At 42.7% G+C, this 23,386-nt stretch overlaps 1 protein-coding gene across 2 annotated transcripts in view; it reads left to right on the plus strand.

Annotated features, from left to right (window-relative positions):
- The window catches only part of med13 (mediator complex subunit 13), an 84,230-nt gene that overhangs the window by 50,777 nt on the left and 10,067 nt on the right, over positions 1-23,386 (plus strand). The window contains exons 5-19 of one of the 2 annotated variants that reach the window (XM_023962920.1): positions 754-954; positions 1,050-1,244; positions 1,330-1,492; positions 3,091-3,201; positions 3,656-4,396; positions 6,955-7,171; positions 10,256-10,286; positions 10,610-10,731; positions 10,932-11,031; positions 12,035-12,246; positions 14,625-14,821; positions 19,977-20,881; positions 21,211-21,378; positions 22,038-22,261; positions 22,366-22,555. In XM_023962920.1, coding sequence (XP_023818688.1) covers positions 754-954; positions 1,050-1,244; positions 1,330-1,492; positions 3,091-3,201; positions 3,656-4,396; positions 6,955-7,171; positions 10,256-10,286; positions 10,610-10,731; positions 10,932-11,031; positions 12,035-12,246; positions 14,625-14,821; positions 19,977-20,881; positions 21,211-21,378; positions 22,038-22,261; positions 22,366-22,555 — 3,777 coding nt within the window. The remainder of the gene's footprint in view (positions 1-753; positions 955-1,049; positions 1,245-1,329; positions 1,493-3,090; positions 3,202-3,655; positions 4,397-6,954; positions 7,172-10,255; positions 10,287-10,609; positions 10,732-10,931; positions 11,032-12,034; positions 12,247-14,624; positions 14,822-19,976; positions 20,882-21,210; positions 21,379-22,037; positions 22,262-22,365; positions 22,556-23,386) is intronic. The other variant, XM_023962921.1, reaches the window with a different exon arrangement.

A 23,386-nucleotide genomic window follows, 5' to 3' on the forward strand; every position in this document is an offset into this window, starting at 1 on the left:
CGTATGAAGAAAATTAGGCTTAAAGACCCACTCCAGGGGCTGTAAGTTAGCGTGAGAGGGTGTAAACACAGGGATGATGGGAAATGAGCACAGGCCTACTCCTTGCCAACAGTCTCGCCCACAACTTAAAGGTGAATTTCTAATTAACTCCTGCCGCTCTGCAGAAACTATGTCCTAGAAAATGACAATTTAAAAAAAAAAAGATGCCTAAAAATGGCTTAATCATAATTAAAAGACCACTGGGAACGCTTTGACAATAGATCAAAGTGGGACTGTTATGAGAAAAACCCTAATTAAACTGTAACATTTGTCCCAATCATAAACTCAAAAATGCTTCATGCTTCGTTCTGTATTTTTGTACTTAATAATGTAGGCTAAGTGTTAACATCACATGAACCAAATGTAATCAAATTAATGAAAAACGATGATGAATTTATTCATTTACATCAAAAACACATGCTGTTAGGTCTATAAATAGCAAAGTCAAAGCAATCATAACTATGATCTATGAATTCCTGCATGGATCGGCTTGTTTCATTTTTGTTCTGTTTTGAACTCATTCCACGCAGAAGGAGAAAATGTTTTCTTTGCTATTTTCTGATTGCAGATAGACATTTTTAAAGAATTATTCTACTAATATTTTAAAGTCATATGACCAAAAAAATAATAGGAAGTTTGCACATTTCTAGATACTGACATCAGTAAAAATGCTGCAGAACTGAAGTAAGAACATTTCCAAACTCTTCTCACCAGTCATCCTGAGTCCATTCGGCCTGAACGGGACACTCACGGGCCAATCATTCAAGATGTCAGACCCTCCCACCCAGAAACTGATTGAGGAGTGGAACCAGTTCTATCCCATAAGTCCCAGTGCTAAACAGACTGTATCAGAGGACAAGCCTGAGGACATGGACTGGGAGGATGACTCTCTGGCCTCCGTGGAGGTCCTTGTTGGTCAGTTTTTCTTTTTCTTGTGAATTTTTGAATCAAAGAAGATCCTTTCGTTGTTTGTTTTTGGTTTCTGAAAATCTCCGTTTGTTAACATGCAGGTGGTGTGCGTATGGTATACCCAGCCTGTCTGGTGCTGGTACCCCAATCGGACATCCCTGTTGTGACCCCTGTGGGGTCCTCTCAGTGTACTGCCGTCTACTCGGGTGGCTATCAAGTGCCTGCTATGCAGCGAGAGCCTGCCATGTCTTTGGTGACCCTCACACCTCCCACATCACCTGAGGAGGTGCACACAGGTACAGTTGATGCTGTTTTCTTGACAGTCTGGAGAACTTGTCTTTGGTACAACGGCCTGATAACCCGTGTTCTTCTTCCTCCCAGTGGACTCTCACTCTGCCCAGAAGTGGCTAAAGATGCCTTCATCTTCAGATGTGTTTAGCGTGGACAGAACAAATCACCACGGGGGAAAGGTTCCCCGTCGGCTCGCCAGTCAGGTGGTGGAGCGTGTCTGGCAAGAGTGCAATATCAACCGAGCCCAGAACAAGTGAGTCTGGGATTTTTATTTTCTTCTAAATTCACATTTTTTTCCAACATTCGATCGTACAATAAGATGTGAGGATGGTGTCTGAAATCTTTCTGTTAACTTGCACTTGTGTTTTCACTGTTGCAACCAAAAAAAATCATGACCTTTATTTTGGATAAAGCCACAAATGAGATCAAACATCCCACCTTCATGAGAGCTAACCCTCCTAAAAACTGAAATCCCACCTATTCCTTATCAGTTTATCAAGGGGGATCAAAATGTTACAGGGTTGTTCTCTTAGACCAGCGGTCTGCAACTTTTAATGTGAAAGAGCCATTTGGTTCAGTTTCTTCCAGACCAAAATTCAACAAGAGCCAGAAAGTCTTACCTAAAAAACACTTAAGTAATGTTTTTGATGACATTAAGGCCATTCGTTTATAAAATCTAGCTCTTAAATATTTTTATATATTTACATTATTAATATTATTTTTTTCTATATATCATAATTTTAACTTAATTTTACTTTTTACAGCAGAACATGTGAGTTCCTTTCAAAATAAAATACACTTTGTATTAAATAAGATCCTTGCGCTGCCTCATTATGACATCGATGCACCTTCAGACATTTTCTCCTTTTACTATCAAATAGAAACAACATCCACTTTTTTTCTAATCTGTACATGTAAATGTCATTTCTAGACTTTGAGAGCTTTGCCTCTTAACAGCAGCTAGACTCTGTTGTTCAGCAGAAGAAAAGAATATTGGGTTGAAGCTTATTCTAAGAAGAAACTATTATGACAATAGATTAAACATTTTAACCATAATTTTGCTGTTATGACGTGTTAAAAATCTTACCATTGGTAACAAAACTTAATAAAAGAAAAAAAATTAGCCTAAATTACAAACCCACTATTTATTCAAATCTTTAATCTATAAAGGCTTCATGTGGCTCCGAACACACAGGTTGCAGACGCTTGTCTTAGATCATTGCATCTTATGCACGTTTATGACTTTATAATATTTTTCCTTCTTGTTTTTCTCAATTGTTATCAAAAGAAAACATTTATACTAATTGTTTTGATAGCAGCACCAGAAAATCTATTTTAATTAGTCTAAAAATCTACTTATAACTATAATTTGAGGCTTGGTTATAAATTGATGATGATCGTATCATCAAAGATCGCTGCATCTTCATCTCTTGGGCTCACTTTATCTCTCTTTTTTTATCAAGTATGGTCAGATTTTGATCCTGAAACTGCTTGTAGCAGTCCCAAAGCCACAGCAAATCTAGGCCCTCCTGTTTGGTTTTTGTCCTGTGGTCTGTTGTATAATTCAACGACAGTGAATCTGACACATTGAGAACACCCCAGGATCTGTTACTCCTTGACCAAGCACAGAATGTCGCCTATAGTTAGCTTTTGGCTCGTCAGCCAAAGTATTTTTGCTTTAGAGATGGTGATAAAATCCTCTCTACTACAGAGCTCTTCCACTGACACAATGAAGAAGCTTCCTCATTATCTTTTGTGTGGAGCAGAATAGTCTTTTCTCCACAGAAACAAGTGCTTAGGAACTACTTGATAGAAGGTTATATGAGCTTTAAACGGTTTTTCCTCCCCCAGGCGGAAGTTTTCTGCAACAACTAATTGTACTGGTGAGGAAGAGGTGCCGGAGAAAGTGGGAGCCTGGGATTTTGTGGAGCCTTCACAGAGGTCGTATTGTGTCTGTTCCAGGTCAGTCACTTCTGTCATGCCTTGTGTTAAAGCGATGAATCAGTTTCCAGTGTTCCCTCAATTATACGAGTTATGTTCTAGAAATAACCCGCATTAAAGTCAATACATTCTGTACTGGTTACATTGACTGATTGACGCGGCCGACAGCCAATCAGGATACAGAACACAGCAAGACCACAAATAATGAACCGCATTTTAGCGAGGCAACATTGTAAACTAATTTATTTTACAGATTTGACTGAAAATCTATGGCTTTTCACGAAAAGATACTTAAAAAAACATTTAAATGAAAGAGAAAAACTATGTAAATGTAAAAATGTTACCTTAGTGTTCATTGAGCAATTTTATAAAGTAATCGCTTGTTCTGAGTTTCTCGTGAGTTTTGGGGGTTTTGTCTCTTTTTGCTGTTTTGCTTCATCGCCTGATCTGGCTATGTTTTCTGTCTCCATTGAAGACACAAGTCAGTAAAGCAGCGAGCTGGTGGCGCCCAAGGTCTAACGCAGTCAATGGGACAGCCCTCACAACCCCCAACCAAGCACAAAACTGGAGGAGAAAAGGTGGATAAAGGTGAAAAGCAACAGAAAAGACCTCAAACTCCCTTCCATCATCGCAACTTGACCAGCGATGAGACATCTATGGAGACGGAAGCAGCAGTAGGCCAGAGACTAAACTTGAGAGGTCAGGACGGAGGACGCTTTCGCTCTGCAAATGTCACCACCATTCCCAAAGCCCCCCAACTCCAAAGTGGGAGGATCAGCACTGGCCCCTCGGAACAGGTCAACTCCCCCCAACCCCCACCACTTAGCCCGCACCCCTGTGACCGTGGAGAGGAGTCAGGGGAGGGCATGAGGAACCCTTCAACACCCAACAACCAACACTTTTACCAGCCACCCTTGGAGCCCTGCCTCATTGGGGTGAAAGGTGGCGGCGAGGACGCCGGGGGCCTGGTGTGTTTGAATCAGCACTTCCACTCCACTCACCCCCACCCTCATTCTGGGACCTCAGCTCTCACGGAGCCCCCAGAGCCCACTGTGTATGTCAGCGCAGCGGTTAATCTGGAAGATGACAGCTCTCTTACACCATGGAGGTTATATAACCTTCCCCGCAGGAAAGAGGCAGAGGTGCCCACGCCCGTGCTGCCCATTGACAGGCTGAGGGATGAGATCCTACCACAGGAACTGGTGTCAGTCACAGAGTAAGTTTGAACTTCCACCAACCACTGTCCTCTCTGACGCACAGCATTTATTTCTGCCAGAATTCTTGTTGTTCCAAAAAAGAAAACATGTAGAGAGATTTGTAAAAGCACCTCATTCCTCTTTATCACTCTCATAAGTGAAGCACAGTCGTCTCTTAATGACTTTTTTTCATTTTACATCATGTATTGTGTTGTGTTATTAACTCCTTCACACAATCAAGTGGAAAAGTATTAATTGCTTTAGATCAATGGTTCCCGAATACGTCGGTGTGATGAACCTTTTGATCGCGAAGGATGCGTGGCTAGATCACAGGCCATGAAAAAGGAACAAAAAATGTACGTTGCGCTGTCTGTGTAGAACATGCTGGGGGGGGGCAACGAACAGGTAGAGAGGCGGGGGCGGGGCTTAGACTCACCGCTTATGATTCCAGACCCGCAACAAACTAACAGCTGATAAATATCCTGACAGCATTTTGAATCAATACAAGTATTGCCAAATGAACTATCGGCAAAAACATATTTTCAAACACATCTAGTGTTGCGGCTCCCTGTGCTTTCATCTCAGTGGGAAACTGATCCAAATGGCTCTTTGAGAGGTACAAGTTGTCGACCCCTGTACTAAACTAAGCACTCCGCTACCAGATGTTGGGTTTTTATCCTTCTGCAAAACTTCAGAAAGGTGTGAGCATTCAGCGTCAGACCTCTAACTGTGGATCAAGCTGCTAATGTGACCTATTTGTTCTGGACTGGCCCAGGGTCAGTCACTCAAAAACAACCTTGATCAGCACACCAACTGAACGTCTCTGTTGTCAGGACACTGTCCATTGCGGCACCGTGGATATAAGATGTACAAACACACGCGTCCAATGCATTAACAGTATGTTAGTTAGACCTGGACTAAGTTACTTCTCCCCCCTCATTTGCCAAACAGGAAGTACCTGCTGGTTCCAAAAGCCAAAATCCCATAGACTTCTAGAGAGAAATAAACAAGCTGTAATCAGTCAGACTAACAATTTTTTCTCTGAGACTATTTTAACATGTTCTTGGTGATACAAATCGTATTTTTCATAGTCTTTTTTTGTTGTTGTGCAAGTAATTGAAGTTATAAACGGACCAATTAGATGTCTCGATAAAACTTGGTGGTCCTACGACAAATGTTTGAAATATTTGATTGACAGATTCTCCCAAGGTCTCTTTATAGTGGTAGGGGTGTGGCGTTCTAACAAGCTCACTCCTGATTGGTGAGAGCGGTTGCCATAGAAATGTAGACTCAGACTGACTTTCACCAATCACTCATCTGGTTCTAACATGCCGATGTCCACATCGTGGAAAAATGTCAACTGAAAGGACTTTAGTTTGTTAAAGTCATTCTCTATGGGTGACATCAAACTCAGTCCCTCCACTTCTCATTTACCGTATACAGTCAGTGGTCCAATTCAACAAGCTCTTAAAGGAAAATAATGGAAGAACCTTGTTGTATTCCTACATATTCATCTAAATTTAGCATTTTATTTTGTAACTATTTATTTCCTGTTATTTAACCAGGAAAGTCTCATTGAGATCCATTGATCTTCCTTTTCAAGGGAGTCCTGGCCAAGAGGCAGAAAGTTACAGACATCCTAGACATTTCATACCCGTTTTTTTTTTTTTAAAAAAAGGTAAAAAATGCTTAAAACAACTGCAGGGTAATGAGTTCACTTTAAAAAATTTGGAGCTTGTTTCAAAATGGGCTTGCATGCCGAAAAGGTGGGGGCACCCTCGGCTTTAGACCACATTACGAGGTATTTTTGTTTTTCCTGAGTAGAAAAAGTAAGGGGTTCTTCCTGCTCCAGAGGAAGTCATGGTGACGATGACAATGCAGGGTGGGGAAGTGTCTGTGGGCTTATGTAACCCTGAGGGGTCAGCCACTTGGATGGCCTTATCTTGTGAGCTGTAATCCTTCCAGCTACAGCCCTGCAAGGCTGCTAATCTCTCACTCAGGCCTCTGTGCAGCATCACCTTGCATCGGAGCTGGACATGCATGTGGAGCGCAGAAGGGCGTCGGAAGCATTTAGGAGCAGGGATGAGGCACAAATTGGGCCTCATCCCTGCTCCGCTGTCATCTTCTCTCCCTTTCCTCCCCGGTTTGCAACACATGACAACCAAATAGGTCACAGTTCTGGTTGTGTGTGTGCATGTATGTGTGTGTGAACAAATGGGGCAGCAGTGCTGCAGTTTTCCAGAACCTAGTAGAAACATGATTGGCTGACAGCGAACAACATGCATTAGCTGTGCTGCCTGACAGCTGTCAAAGCTGTTTGCAGCCGCTGACATTTCTGTTCCTGCAGATTAACATGGTAGCAACTGTGGCATGTTAGGATGTCAGACAGATACCTCACAGAAATTAGGCTTATTTTTTGTGAATGCTGGACTATATTTATAATCTCATGTCCCATTCACTCTTCTTCGTTTTATCAAAAGGCAGTGCCTCACATGCCCATTTGTAAAATGAGCTCTGTGATTTCACTAACTCCCCTGTTTCTTTGTTCTCATTACAGTTGTTCTTTGTCTTGTTTCAGATTGATGTCCACGTCTAAATATACGCTGAAAGTGTCCGAGGAGCGCGTTCAAAGATACAGAGCCAGGAGGAACCAGTATTTATCTGCAGCCATAACCGATGGAGAGCACGAGCATGAGGTGGACCCCTATGCCTTTGAGGAGGGGGACGACAAGTTTGTCTTTTCCAGCAAGAAGGATAAGTCTGGAGGGGAGCGCGAGCCAGGCAACAAACACAAGGTAAGGGACAGCGAGTTGAGGCAGTTTCAACCAACAATGCATGAACATAATAAGATTTTTTTTCCATTTCAGTTCATGTATCAGCTTTTAGAAATGACGGACTAGATGATGGAAAGATACTTGTTTCCATAACAACAAACTGAGGACATTTTTGGATTGGCAAACATCACCTCAGATTTTTTTCTTTCTCCCACAACAAATGCTCCACACCAGCTTTCCTGTCTGCCTTCAGCTGCTTACCTAAACATGCTTTTCTGGTGATAACCACACTTGAGCTGTTTTTCAAAGTAAACGTATAATTAGTCAAATTAGTGTCACTCAGAAATGGCTTACAGACCCACTCCGATCGTCTTTTGATCAATAGTAAAAGTGTTCCTAGTGGTCTTTTAATTATGATTCTACTGTTTTTAGCCAAAATCAAAAAACTTGTCCTTTTCTAAGACATAGTTTCTGCAGAGCGACAGGAGTTTATTAGAAATTCACCTTTGTGTTGTGGACAGGACTGTTGACGCAGAGCGACCCGGCTTCCACTTCCACTCCCTGTTACTGAGAGCTCTCTGTTTTCATGCTCTTCTGCTAGCTTACAGCCCTCACACCGCCAACTTAGCATTACCATTGAAACATAAACGGTGAGCAATATTGGAGCAATCCAGCCGCACAGTTTAAATCCAGATTTTCATCAGAGTGGGTCTTTAAATTGTGATGCAATGGACGTGTCAAAGTCCAGAGCTTTAGAGTGGTTTTAGCATTAACCAGTGGACGGTAGATTGGGTCTCACATTATTAGAGCGAGAGGTCTGAAGTTCCTCCACTTTCTGTGAAAACTTCTCTATATGGATGTTAAAAGTTTATATAGTTTTTCCTAAACTGAAGGTTTTGATTCACTTTGAAGGCTGCATTGGTTTATTTAGACGGTGTGATTTTTAAAATGAGTTGCATGATGGGGTGGTTCAGTAAAGGGGGACTAACCCCTCTGTTTGCAAGGGGGGGACACCGGGACTTGTTTTAAACATCTGGGAGCAGACGATGTAGAAACTAGGCCATCGGCACACTCGGCAGCACAACACTAAAAATATGAACCACTTTCCTCAAGCATCCGCTGTCACCGACCAATTCCAACTGAACAGGAAACCATTCCTGAATCGTGGTTGTTGTTCTGGCTCAGAGGAACACCAAACAGCTGTATTCCTCTGCTGCCCTTGTGCGCCTGTTACCTTTGACTCCTGGGGAGTGACACCCCCTGAGCAGGTATTACCCCTGCCTCTCCAGAGAACAGGAAGCGTTTCTATCCAGGTGAACGCAGCTCTCAGCTGAGTAAAGTCCCAGAGGAGTGTTCTGTGCAGTGCAGCGATCCTTTGCTGGATGTGGGGTGTCCTTCATCAGAAGAATAAACGTCCTGCGGGGATCTTGTGTGGAAAATAAAGCAAAGATCAGCCAGTCTTTTAGCTGTGGAGCTATCGACTGCAGCACTGGCCTTGTGACACGTGCTGTAATGGGCACATTGTGTGATAACAGTGCAAAAGTGGTGCGCCTGCTGAATTAAGTGGAGGATAGCAGAGAAGCTGGCTCACACAAACGAGGAAGCGGAATGGGATGGAGTAGAAAGGGGACACTGTCAGACTGACGAGCTTGAAGTAAAACAAGCTTTTGCACAGTCTAAAGCCTTTACACAGACACGCTATTCCAACCAAGGCGCGGCTATTGATGAGGGGGTTAATGCTTTATTACTGCTTTTAAATTGTGGGCATGGTGTGGATGCTGTGCTTTTGTGTGATTGGCCCTTTAAAGGAGATGGATTAAAACCTACGTTAGTCAGAGAATAGCCCCGGAGCGTAATGAAAATCAATGGCACATAACAGTCCTGTTCCTGAGCTGGATCTGCTCCGTACACTGTGTGCGCACACAGCCCGTCATAAGAGCACACTCTCACGATGAAGGCAGGCCCTCCCAGATATTGATGTCTGGCCAGGAAACTGAGAAGCCATTCCTCGGATCCTGATTTCACTTTGCCCCGTGCTGGAAATCCCATTTGCCTCAGAAGAGAAGCTTTCCCTTCATCTTGTTGTCTTGCTTTTTGCTCAATTTCATCTTTTTATTTTTTTTTCATCTATTTACCAATTGCATTTTTTTTTCAGAGATTTATTCTGTGAGGTTCTGACCTGGCAGTTCCACAGTGGTTAATATTGCAATGATGATAGGACCTGTTATACATGCACAAATGGCAAAACATAAAACAACTAATACATCATTTCCATTTCACTACATCAGCTTTACTTCAATAAAAGTCAGCATGACTTAGATAAAACTCCAAAGTACCCACATCTACATAGGGGTCCATGGAGTGGACTTACTCCATCCCAACAGTCCCGCCCACAACTGAGGGAGTCATTAGAAATTGAACGACTTCCTGCTGCTCCACAGAAACTATGTCCTCGAAAATAACACTGCTCTTTTTTTTATTTGGGCTAAAAAAAAACCTGCATAATCATAATCACTGGGAAGACTTTATACAGCGTCAGCTTTCAGGACAGTTTCTGGGCTGCATTAACAGGTGGAGCAGAGTCACTGGACACATCTGACCCCGACTCAGGATGTGTCAATGCGACTGGCAGGCTCTGTGCTCGCGTTGTTCTGAAGTGGAGTCAAGTGGGATCAACTGTCCACCCGGAGAGTTGCAGCTCCCTAATTGTTTTAACTGTGAAATCACTGTTGGCCTCCAACCGGCCACTCATTCAACCTCATCTATGTGCTGTGACTGCAGCCGATATTCATGCTGCTTGTTCAGTCATGCAGGTTTCACAGCCTGCTCTTGTTGCTCTTCTTCACCTGGAGAAGCTAAAGTTCATGCACCAAGCAAAGGAATGCAGTGTTTGAGCCCGAGATCTTCTGCTCCAACTAAATCAGTTAATTCTGGAGACCAGCTTAGCAGTATTACACTGGGTTGTACATTTATTTAGATGATGTTTTAGCTTCATGATATGTACTTAATTTATTTGTTTGGACTGTTAATTGAGAGCACGAAATAACTGAATGCTTGATTAAAATCTGCATTACTGACTGTAATTGTGATATGTCCCCCCTCCAGAGTGAAGATGGAGGAGCGGGTCCATCAGATGGTAAGATGCTTCTTTATTATTCCCAACTGTTCCCTTGGCGACCGCTGTTCAGGCTTCAATATTATGGTCTTATTTAACCAGGAAAATCTGACAGATTGTAATAAGATGAGTCCGTTTTTGTGTCAGTGAGCTACTGTTAAACCAGTAACGGTCTTTCTCAATAAACTCCAGTTCCGTTTAGATGATCTTAATTGGATCTAATTAAGGCTGTGCAGGGTAGAAGCAGTAAAGTTCAAGGCTAAGCGTTTGTTTTTTTGTTTTTTTTACGTCCTTCTGTGTGGGTCTCAGCTTCCACAGCTTCATTTGTTCTTGTGTGTGCTCAGATGCACAGGGGGCAGTGGGCCACAACCGCATGGCCTCCACCAGCCTGATCCACGAGACCGACCTGGTGGTGTCCATCAACGACCTCGACAACCTCTTCAATTCGGACGAAGACGATCTGGCGGTGAGTGGAGACCTCAGCTCACACCGCTGCGCATATCTCATTACGCGTGGCGGTCGGACCAGCCGTGCTAGCGTGTGTTTCTGCCACGCGTGCTGCTGGTCGGTCAGACAGGAATGATGCAGTGTTTACAGAAACTACACGACGGGCAAAATTAGACCATCAGATGGACACACCCCTTTATTATTGTCTTTTGTTCATAGCCCGGTTCCAAGCGACTTGAGCGAACAGACGAAAAAGGAACCAAAGGACTAACCAGCAAGGAACCAAAAGCATCCACGCTGGACCATGTGTCCTGCATTAGTAAGCTCTCACCTTCTGATTTCACTGACTTCTTTGTTTGATGCTCCATTCCTCACTGAAATCTTTGTGCATAAATCTCCAGATCATTCACATCTACAGGGACTTTTTTTTTCTCATTTTGCATCAGTATCTTAAAAATTAAAACTTTTACAACACTTAAAATGTTGGCAGCTATGAAATTAAAGGGAATAAAGCCAAAAATTGAATTATCATGAAAGTGAAACTCTTATACTGTATACATATATATATAGGCTGTGAAAATAATTTCATTTTCTCATTTTTGTTAAAGGGCTTTAATTTTAAAAGGTGTTATGACAAAAATTTTTTTGCCAGAATCCACCTGTTGCTCCAATGCTGTGCTCATATTTGAGTTAAATTGCCACTTAATAAACTTGTGGTATTTACTGTAACTGCACACTTGATGCTCACACTTGGCTCTGCCCCCTAGTGGTGAAAACCATGAATGTGAGTTTGTCACCTTTTAGCTCCAAGCCGAGCATTTTATGAACTATTCCTCAAAGTTCCTGTCAGGAGGATTCACCGGTGTGACTTTGAGCTAAAGTCATATTCACTAACAAACTTATAGTGTGTTTCGAGACTTTGCGGTCTGGGTTCTGTCTGGCATCTTTACGAGCTGGCTTTTTTACCAGCAAACTTGACAAAGCAGTGTAGGCTGATCTCCTTTACATGAAAGGCAAAACTTGCTTTTATCTCCTTTTACACTTTGCTCCAGCAACACTTTCAGATTTCTGTAAAAACACTCATAAAGACAACAAGAAAGGGAAACCTTGATGAAAAGGCAAGCATGTGCCACTAAGCGTTTTATCAGCTGTGGATACAAGCCACTGTGACACTGACACATGGCAGCAGACAGCAGTTTTTGAGTCCTCCTTGTTATCTGAAATGGTTTGTGGCTCAGCTGGATTCTTAACTTTAGTGTCGAAGTGTCGGAGTTCCTGACTGTCGAAATACTGACCGCCTCTCGTTCCCGTCTCCTGCAAAGGTTCGGCGGAGCTGCACCAGATGTATCCCACGCCCCCCTCCCTGGAGCAGCACATCATGGGCTACTCGCCAATGAACATGTGCAGTAAGGAGTACGGCAGCATGGAGCCCAACACGGGCATGACCATGCTGGACGGCATCTCCACTTTGGGAGGCCATTTCAAGATCGAGGTGGAGGAGAGCTTCTGCAGCCCCAAACCATCCGAGGTGAAGGTAGGTCTGCAAAGAAGAAGGGATTTATACTTAAACACTGCCCAAAGCGGCATCAGTGCCTGATGTGCAGCTCAAATGCCCATAAACAAAACCGTTAGATTGTTTATTAGCATGACTTTCTCTCTGGTTCAGTAGATTTTATTGTTTGAAACACTTAAGTGGAAATACTTAGCTCTGATTTGCGCTGCTGATAAACACCCTGAGGTCCATTAAAGGAGCTGTGAGATTTTTATTTCTATATGCTTGAGAGCTTATATTTTCTGTTCCTCAATGGTAGCTGCTGTAAAGCTTTTAGCGTCAATTCCAAAGGAGCCTTACCCAGCGTTCCGGACCGAAATGGCACTGTATTCTTTAAAAGAGTGTGCTTTGAGCAGGATGGAAAGTGTGTAAAGCTTTCCCCAATATTTCTCTGCTGCTCGGGGAAACTGTCAGCTCCTAACATTTCTGTTTTCTCTGAAACCAATGAGGGAAAAACACTTTGCACATTTCAGGTTTTGTTGTTGTTTTTTGGGCATTTGGGTTGGAAAAAGCTTCACCTGGATCAGGGGTCTCCAACCTTCAGTACTAAAAGAGCCGTACAGGTCAATTTCTCTCTGACAACAACCCAGCAGCAAAGTCTGACTTCACCCTTTAGAAAAATAAAATACGGCTTTGCATTTGTGTTATTTGTGCTATTATGATAAATATAATTGAACCATTGATTTTTTTACATACATTAAACATAAACATAAAGACAAATTAGTCCATTTCAAAAATATGAAATAGTTTATAACAGAGGTTCACATGATATCCTTTCAAAATAAAAGACACCCTGCATTACAGAGCAACTGTAGTAGTTGGTCATTTCACCAGTAGTATAAAAAAAAAATAATTTGGTTGTTTTTCGTGGTACCTCATAGCCAGAAATGTGTAACTCTAACTAAATGAAATGAAATTACAGCTAAGTAAGTCACTTTTACTGTGTTTTTCAAACCACAAGGCACACTTAAAATCCACAAATTTGTTTAAAAAAAAAAAAAAAAAAGGAAATATGGCTTTTCATACATTAATTCCGGCTGTGTTTACCAACCTTCAGTTGATTTCCGGTGATACACAATAATCTGTCACTAAGTTTAAGTTCGTCTCTCAACTCTGTCCTTTAACTGTTCCTGAATGAGATGAATAAGAATATAATAAAATAAAAGTATGAGGGGTTTTTTGGGGGGACTTTTCTACTTACTTACTATGTACTTTAAAGTTACTTTTTAAAAATGGTAAATTTTTCTTTTTCTTCAACGAAAGGGTCACAATGGAGGGTAAAAGAGCGCCATGTGGTTCCAGAGCCTCAGGTTGCAGACTCCTGGTCTGGACACTTTTGTCATGTTTTACTTTTCTGCAATGATTTATTTTAGTAATATTACACCCTATCTTTTAGAGATGACTTGATTGTAGGCTCAGTATCGCACCTCGATCTATTTTGATCTATTTTCAAAGTGTTCCCAGTGGTCTTTGAATCATGGTTATGCCGTTTTTAGCCAAAATCCAAAAACCTGGCTTGTTTTTGAAGACATAGTTTCTGCAGAGCTGCAGGAGTTCATCAGAAATTCGCTTCTGAGTTGAAGGTGGGACTGTTGGCACAAAGTAAGCCTCCCCTGACATCCCATTGTCCCCTTGTTTACACTCTCATGCTAGTTTCCAGCACCTCAAAAACCCAAGCTAACATTAACAGTGCCACAAAAAAGCAGAGCAGTATCTGAGCCATTCAGCCGTACAGTTTTGATCCAGATTCCAGCTCAGACGAGGAAACGGAAGGCCGTTGATGTGTCTGTTTGTCTGCATGTGGCTGCATCAGAATGGAGCGGGGCAGGTAGACTTTGGCCCACCCATTGCAGTTTCTGTGTCCCAACAGTGTGCTATTTGAAATAAGATTTTTTTTTTTCATTTTCTCCCGATTAACAGCAGTTTGACTAAAGGGCGGCAGTTTAGTTCAGGTGGTAGAGCAGGTCGTCCAACAACCGAAGCGTCGGCGGATCAATCCCCGCTCTACCCAGCCAGGCGTTGGCCCCCCGAGCACGGCTAGTCTGCAGCTCACCGCTCCCCCCAGGGGATGGGTCAAAATGCAGAGAAGAATTTCCCCATTGTGGGATAAATAAAGTATCAATTATTATTACTATTATTAAAGAAAAACTCAGAAATGCCGTTTTCTTAATCTTCTTTCGTAATCTTAAAATCTTCCATATATGTCCATCATCAGAAAAATGCTACAAGAACTTGTTAAAACCACAATTTTCATGGACAGAGTCTTTATTAATGTCTTTGCCTGTTATTTCCCTACACTTTTTTAGTTTTCTGGATTCCTAAAGCTGCTTCTGATTCTGAAGTTTGTTTTCATCTTTCAGGACTTTTCTTTCGTATACAAGCCGGAGCAGTGTCAGCCATTTGTGGGCTGCTCCATGTTTGCCCCCCTCAAGACCTTACCCAGCCAGTGTCTGCCCCCCATTAAGACCCCCGAGGACTGCACTTACCGACCAAGCTGGACAATGGGCCGGGAGATGCTCAACCCAGTACCCGTCATGACCTTCCTCCACAAAGACAGGTACAGAACTGCTGGTTTGCTACCACAAACAAAGAAATGTCAGAACGGTGGGGAACTTCTGGACCTTTGAGCCTTTTGCTGTTGTTCTGTTTGACGCTGTGCTTTGATACGTCTTCGTTCTTAATGCTCAGATCTGGAATGATGAAATGATAAACCAAATGGCCAAACTAATCAGTTACTTCTGTGCAGATTTAAGGCAGAGATACGAAACAAACCAACTCAAGTTAAAGCTTGTTTGGATTAATGACTTAAGTGACCCCTCCCCCTTGGCATTCCATTCAGGAAGTACCTGCTGGTCCTCGTGGCCAAAATCCCATGAGTTGTGCCCGAATTCCTTCCCTATTCACTACATAGTGCACAATATGGTGCATTCGCCGTTTTGTAGTGCTGTCCGAATCTTCAATTCCAAAATGAAGTGCCCTGGAAATTTCCAAGAAGTTTCTGCAAAAAACCATTACTCATCACTAGATTGGCGACCACAATGCATTGGGTCGCAACAAGTTTTGCTAATAAACTGTATTTAAATGTATTTTTTTAATAAATCGTATGCGCTTTTATCCTTAGAAGACAGTCGATTCATAAATTTAGTATTTTCCTATTGACTTCTATGTATTCATGATTCTTTTGGTTTTATGTTTTACTTTTTCAATTCAAAACTTTTTCAATTACCGATACGAATTACTGATTACCGATACGATTTTAACATTTCAAAAACTACTTTTTCAATTACCGATACGAAGCCCATCGAGAGGACTGTTGCTGTGAATTTGGGCTATACACACAAAATGGAATTGAACTGAATAAATAATCGTCGCAAAACGCTCATATCAATTCGATTTTAACTTTGTGAAATCGATGACGTCATATTCACTGTTTAAAAAGAAAAAGTAGTGAGCATGGTAAGTAGTTAGGGTGGGCATTCGGACACAGCCATAGACTTTTATAGAGAAATAAACAGCTATTACTCAGTCATTCTTTTTGTCACAATAACCGTTCTTGATCTAATAATGTTTTTTTACATGTTCTTGATAATCCAAATTTTTTTCATGATATTTTTTTTATGTATTGCAAATTATACGAGTTAAAAACTGACCAATCAGAGGCCTCAGCAAAAGCATGTGGTGCTTGCTGGCCTCACCTCCAACATGGGGTTTTGTTGGAAGGGTTGTGGACTTCCAACAAGCTCACTCCTGATTGGCAGGAGTGGTTGCCATAGGAATTAACACACAGACTGGCGCCGTCTGGCTCCAACATGGCGGTGTCTGTATTGCGAAAAAGTGGCACCTGAATTGACTTCATTTGGTTAGAGCTGAAATGAAACCATTTTTTATGGGTGAGGTTAGACTCGCTTAGGCTTGTTCTCAGATACAGTCAGTGGTTTGAATTAATACTATTGTTTTTGACTGTTTTGTCTTAGTTCTTCTCTCTTGCGTTTGCAGCAGAGTTCTGCCTTGCTCCACGGGAGTGGAAAGTTCTCAGCAGTTGAATTTTTATCCTATTGGTTTATTTAACTTCTACTTGTGTGCCTGTTGTACTCTTTGGTGAGTCACAAAATGGGGTTTATTTAACAAAACTTTGTCCACACAGAGCTGTGTTTAGCAGGCACTCGTGTGTCAGGCAGAGCCGAGAATTGAGAATAAAATGCCTTTTGGACCAGAATTACAGCTGAAGCGAGGAGATGGCACTTCCATGCCACACAGCTGTGTGTTTTCTTTACCACTGTTTCACAAGTTTGCTGACAAAGCATTTCTTCTGCTTTTCACCTGAACCTGGAAGGCTTTTAGTCGTAAACATTTGTTTTGTCATTCCCCTAAGGTTTTCTAATCTGGATCTAATTGGGCCACTCTTTAACAGTAACAAACTTCATTTATTTTTGAATTATCTCAGTCTGATTGTGTCCTTTTTTTAAGTACACTGTTCCCTAGTCTGTTGCTGGGGTTACGTTCTAAAAAAAAAAAAATTAGCAAAAAAAGCACAATTACCGATGTTTTGAGGCCGTAAAACTCCTCACTACACACATTGTACACTTTTCTCATACAGAAATGAAACATTTGACACTTTTCTCTTTTGTTTAAACTCTCAAAGTTCAAACCTTCTTAGAAATAAAGGCCCAGTATTATAAAATAAAAACAAAGATCTAAATGTGATTAAAGAATGATGGAAATGTGGCAGACTGGATACAAGCTGTACAGGAGACACGGCACACAGGAGATTGATTGAGAAGGTCATCAGCCAATCAGAACACAGTTTACTGTTAATAAAAATTGGATGGGAAAAATGCAGTAAATAAAATCCACATTCAAGATTCAAGATCCAAGACCAACTTTATCAATCTCCGAAGGGAAATTTAGTTAAAGTAGCAGCACCACAGAACAAGAAAAGAGATCAAATAAATACAAGACACAAAATATACAGGGAAGAAAAGAAAAATATACAGTCGAAAACTCTCAAAAATCTTATGTAAATCCATGGCTGCCAGATGAATTGTGAAGTCTAATGACTGATGGCAGGCATGACCTCCTAACATAACAGCAAGACCGGGGGAAAAATGGATTGCTTTGTAGCGAGGGAACACTGCACATTTGAGCGAATAAAATGTTCCTAAATGCACAAAACACGTACTTTGATTTGTTTTTTTAAAATTGCTTTAACCAACACCAAGTATGAACGAATGAAGTGAATTGTGAACTGTCGTACTCCGGCTCACTAAAGTCTAGACATCAACAGTAGCAGGACTGTGGGCTTATACTCCTGTCTGATGTGAGAACAATTTTAGATCAGAGTTCTAACCAAGGAGCGCTGCATGACGAGAGGAATGTCAGAGGAATACTCCTATGAACAAGAAGAGGCTGTTTTTCCACTAAACGTTTGTTTTTATTTGTTCGTTTAAGCAGCTGTATAAAATATAGCTATTTCCATTTCTGAATAACATACTCAAGTATCTTGTTTTTTGAGCTACAAGTCGCTCCAGACTATGAGAGGCCGCAGCCAAAAAATGGATAATAAGGAAGGAAAATGTACATAGAAGTCACACTTTTAGAGAAATGTATAAAAAAAAAGACCAACAACAGACATTTCATCATGAAAGGTAAATCTGCACGCTTCACTCATGTAAAACATGAATGTTTATTTAGCTTCATTAAACACTGGAGGAGACTAGTATAATAGCACAACATGAGGACAATTCTTCACAAAAGCATAATATATAGAAAAAGTCAACTAAACTCTTTACATCCCATGGTCAAACTCTGGCCCAGGGGCTAAATTTGGCCCGCAGGGTAATTATAATTGGCCCGCGAGATCAAATAAAATGTGCATTAGAACTGGCCCGCGGTATATACTGTACCGCTAATACTACAAATCCCACAATGCTTTGCTAGTATGTGTTGTATGGCGTTCAGCAAGCGCTCCTTTTATCTGTTAACAGTCATTGACAGCCATGCTCCAGTCACATGGAACCAATTTTACCCTCCACAAAAATATAGGTGGACAACAGGAGCTCTGAAAACCGGTGGGAGGCAGATTATCTGTTCATAAACATAAAGACACACCTGCTTGTATTCTGTGCGGAGCTAACGTGGCTGTAACGAAAGAATATAACATGGGAAAACACTACACGAAAAGGTTAAACGTTACATATCAGTTTCAGTTAATTTTTCAATAAATGTTGAGTTTGGCCCGTGACTTTACTTCACTGCTTAATTTTGACTCACTGTGAGTTTGAGTTTGGCACCCCTGCTTTACATTGATTTAAATTTCTAAATCTGATGAATTCTTCATCCTCTGTCTCGCTTTCGCTAATCCAGGCATAAAGCTACGTTCATGTAAGCGCGTGCACATGCACGTTTCGGGCCTCTGCATTCAAAACTCTCGCGTTCACATGCCGGTACACACGTTTCTGCGATCATTTTCAGGCTCTACGTACAAAACGCCATTGAACACGATTTGAAAGCTAAACCAGTCAGGGACTCGATTTGGGATTTGGCATGGGTTTGGGTAGCGCACTTTTCAATATATAGAGGTTCCAACCATTGGAAAATTGATCATGGAGGAGAAATTAATAATTGCGGTTTGTACTCAACTGGAATTCTATGACACTAAGTCTTCCAAATATAGGAATAGAGCAGTGAAAGAAGAAGCGTGGAGCAAGATTCACCAGATTTGCACCACTACAACATTTCACACCAAGCTATTTCCAGATGTAGGTAAATGCGCTAGTATTGTTGGACTATCGGGCTGAATGCGGGTTCTTGAATGCACATCACATGCCCAAAAGACTGAGCGCTGCTTCTTCTTCTGTGTTGCTGTCAGTAGCAAACACTGTTACACAACCCTGCAGTGCCCTCTAGAGGCACCTGAGTGCAAGTCACGTCCCTGACCAAACTATGCAATAAAGCATGACTTGTACTCCGAAAAATACGGTAGCTATAGGTTATGTTAGATGTGTGTGCCAGCAGTTGAAGGCACCGTATCTGTTTACAAAGCATGATCGTTTTAGCCGGTAATGCGGCACCACGGCCTTCTTTCTATGATGACTGTAGTGAGGCGGGAGGAAGACTCATGCCGGGACTTCCTCCTGATGGTTCTGTGCCAGGAGCTAGTCCCAGAGTATATGGAGGGACACGGTGTGCTTCCCCCCACCTTCCATCCTTCTCTTTGGCTCTGCCTACCTCCTCACAGTTGCTCGCCAGCCTAAAAATAACTATTACCTCACAGGGAAGCTTGTTGAAATGTTTATTGAATGTCTTCCCCTGTTTTTTTTTCTCTGTTTGTTTCTGTTGCTCTCTGGAGTTTTTTTTCCCTCTTATATGTGTAAAGGTGTGCAATCAAAATCCGATCTGCATTGTTCCTGTAGGAAACCTTGTTTTCCAGCCGCTGCTTTATTACCTGAAATGTTTTTACAAATTCATCGCGACAGTTGGAAAATTGTTTGTTGGTGTCTGAACCAACTCAGTGAAGGCTGCAGTTTCTGGAAGAAAATTGTCTCTGTAATGACAACTCCAGCTTTCACGGGCTGAGCTGTCGGAGGATGACCTGACATACTGCTATCATCATCTTGACTCGTACTTGAAGGGGCTTTTCATCTGCGGGTGTGCTCCGGTACCTTTTGAAGTGAATCCTTTGACCCATGTCCTTTAATCTGTCCTCCCTTCAGTAACATCCCCAGTGTGGGCAGCACCATGGATCAGGATTACAGCCAGACCTACACCCCGCAGACCCAAGCCCCGTTTGTATCCAACAGCGCTCCGCCGAGTAACAGTGGTGCCGGGATTCTGCCCTCACCCGCCACGCCTCGCTTTGCCCCCACCCCACGCACACCTCGCACCCCACGCACGCCTCGTGGCCCGTCCAGCGTCCAGGGCTCGCTAAAATACGAGAACTCGGATCTGTACTCGCCGGCGTCCACCCCCTCCACCTGCCGGCCTCTGAACTCGGTGGAGCCAGCCACGGTCCCCTCCATCCCAGAAGCGCACAGCCTCTACGTCACGCTCATCCTCTCCGAGTCGGTCATGAACCTCTTCAAGGACTGCAACTTTGACAGCTGCTGCATCTGCGTGTGTAACATGAATTTGAAAGGAGCCGACGTCGGCGTGTACCTAAGTGACCCCATCAGTGAAGCCCAGGAGCCCTGCAGCTGCGGCTTCAGCGCCGTGGTCAACCGCCGCTACGGAAATGGGTCGGGCCTTTTCCTTGAGGACGAGCTGGACATCATCGGCCGCGGCACAGACGTCAGCAGGGAGGTGGAGAAGCGCTTCGAGCAGCTTCGGCTTTCTGGAGTAGGAAGAGGAGATCGCGTCCCGGATGAGCTGATTCTGCTCCTGCAGGATCAGTGCACTAACCCCTTCTCAGCCATCGTAACCTTAGAGCACGACGGGGTGAAGCGGGGTCCAAGCGGGGTCCCTGTCCCCCCCTGTGTTAGGGTGGAGGAGAGAGATTACTGCAGCGACTGCTACATGGCCCTGAAGCACGGCAGAGAGTTCATGGACAGCATGTCGGGTGACAAAGTGGATGAGGTTCTAGTGAAGAGCACGTGTTTGCACCAGTGGGCCAAAGAAAACAGTAAGTTTGAAAACGAGCCCAAATTAATTAAAAAAAAAAAAAGTTCTGCAAAATCGTAAAATGCCTGCAAGTTCTTTCACAGTTTAGTAACTTTCTTTTTGAACCATATCAACACATTTCTAGATTCTTCAGTTGCCACAAATTATGAAAATTAGTGATTTCTAAATACATTTTAAGATCTATAATGTTCAAATGCGGTAAAAAATAATTAAAAATTAGAAACTAACATATTTTGTTTACAAAAAAGCACCCTTAAAACCTCAGGTGGAGAAGTTGTAATCAAACTTTAGGTCATGCTCTCGCTGACTTCCTGTGCTTTTGTTCCTCAGCAGTAGACATGAGCGCTCTGTGCTCTCAGGATGTGCTGCGGGTTCTCATGTCCCTCCAGCCTGTTCTTCAGGATGCAATCCAGAAGAAGAGGACCGTAAGGTCGTGGGGCGTTCAGGGTCCCCTCACCTGGCAGCAGTTCCACAAAATGGCTGGTCGGGGCTCTTATGGTAGGATGAAATCTCCTTATGTAACTCTTTAGAGACCCACTTCAATGAAAGTGGTCCTTTTAACATCTTCTTGTTACATTTTTTCATGACATATATAAAGAAAATTAGGATTGAAATTACATTTCTGAGTATTTCTGAATTCAAATCAGGAGCAGACAGAGAAAATACTGTTAGAAAGGTCTGTATTTGTTACGTAGAAAATATGCTGGGTGATCCACTAGCTCCCTGCTCCTCTCTATTCCGAAGCATCCAAATTTAGATGACTAGATACTCGTACGTCTTTGTTTTCTTCGTCTGAGCTGACATCAGGCTCAAAACTGTATGGCTGGATATCTCCGTTATTGCTCACTATTTTTGTTGCAGCGCTAATGTGAGGATGGGGTTGTGAGGGGCTGTCAGCTAGCAGGAGAGAGTGTAAACAGATGGATGACAGGAGCTCAAAGGCAAATTTCTAACGATAATAATGCCGCTCTGCAGGAACTATGTCCTAGGAAATTACAGGTTTTTCGATTTTGGCTGAAAAGGGCAAACACTTAGGTCAAAAGAGGATTGGAGTGGATCTTCAATGTTTTTGTTGCTTTCTGTGTGATTGCAGTGTTCAAATGTTAACTGTACTTACTGGTCCTGCTTTCCCCTTTTCCCTGCTCTCTGTCTGAAAGGCACAGACGAGTCTCCGGAGCCTCTGCCCATTCCGACCTTCCTGGTGGGTTATGAGTATGACTTTTTGGTGCTCTCTCCGTTTGCACTGCCCTATTGGGAGAAACTGCTGCTTGATCCATTTGGCTCCCAGCGGGACATCGGGTACCTGGTTGTTTGTCCTGACAATGAGGCCCTACTGAGCGGCGCCAAAAGCTTCTTTCGAGACCTCACATCCGTCTATGAGGTAGAGCAGATCTTCCTGCGAGATCTTCATAATGTTTTTCTTATTTATTTTTGCCCTTTTAGTTCTTGTTTCCTCTGAGTATTTTAACGCTGGTTCTTCTGTAGTCGTGTCGCCTGGGGCAGCACCGACCCATCTCAAGAGGCTACCCTGACGGCATCGTCCTGGTTGGTGGCAGCGAAGCCCAGAGCCTGGCGGATAAGCCCGTCAGCGACTGGTTCCTGAAGGCTGCCAGCGGCAACAGTGACGCCTTTACAAAGCTCAAGCTCTATGCACAAGTGTGCCGCCACAACCTCGGTATGTGTCACTGCTATTCACTTTACCAGCAGTGCTTTTGATTCCACACCTCCCCCAGTACCACTGGTTCAGAAAACATTTCAGCCAAGCCTTTTTGCTTCAGTTATTTGACCACAGGCTTTTCACAGGAGTACTTGTCAGAGACAGCAGTGCTTTATAATGGAGTGAATTGTTAAACTAAAGAGAAATTTTCTAGAAATTTTTACTATCGTTTCATGGACACAGCTGTTATCACGGCAACCGACGACGAACATCCCTGGAAGAAACAACTAGACAGAACTTCAAAATAAAAGCCTATCTTCAGATTAAAGGTGGCACAGGGCGACACGCTTTTCCAAGCCATCCTAGCAAAGACACAAGGGGTCGACTGATTATCTGCGCTGTTGTTTGTTATTATGATGTAAATTGGCGTCTGTCTTTTTTTTTTTTTTTTATGCGACGGGCTGTTTGAAGTGGTTATTTCGGCTAAGGTGCAGCCACACCTCTCTGTTTCACAGCATGATTAGGACGGTTATGCCAACCACAAATTCAGTCCTCTGCATTTCACGCTACCAGCAACCAGGGGTGTTACTATTAACGCCGGTAATCACACCTTAAAAAAATGAATGTTTACCCTCCCCGTACTAAGGACAAAATAACTGCGAGCGCTTCAGCTGCGCTGTGGGCCGGAATAACTAATCTCTGCTGCATCTAGAAGAGAAATTCTTCAAATATTTGCACAAACATTTACGTTTTATGTTTGTGAACTCATTAAGACTCCGTAATAAAACTGATTTTGAGAAATAACAGCCACTGTCTCCATGTAGCGCTGATCACTCCGTACTGTATTTT

The sequence above is a fragment of the Oryzias latipes genome, chromosome 14 (assembly GCF_002234675.1).
Source record: "Oryzias latipes chromosome 14, ASM223467v1".
Lineage (NCBI taxonomy): Eukaryota > Metazoa > Chordata > Actinopteri > Beloniformes > Adrianichthyidae > Oryzias > Oryzias latipes.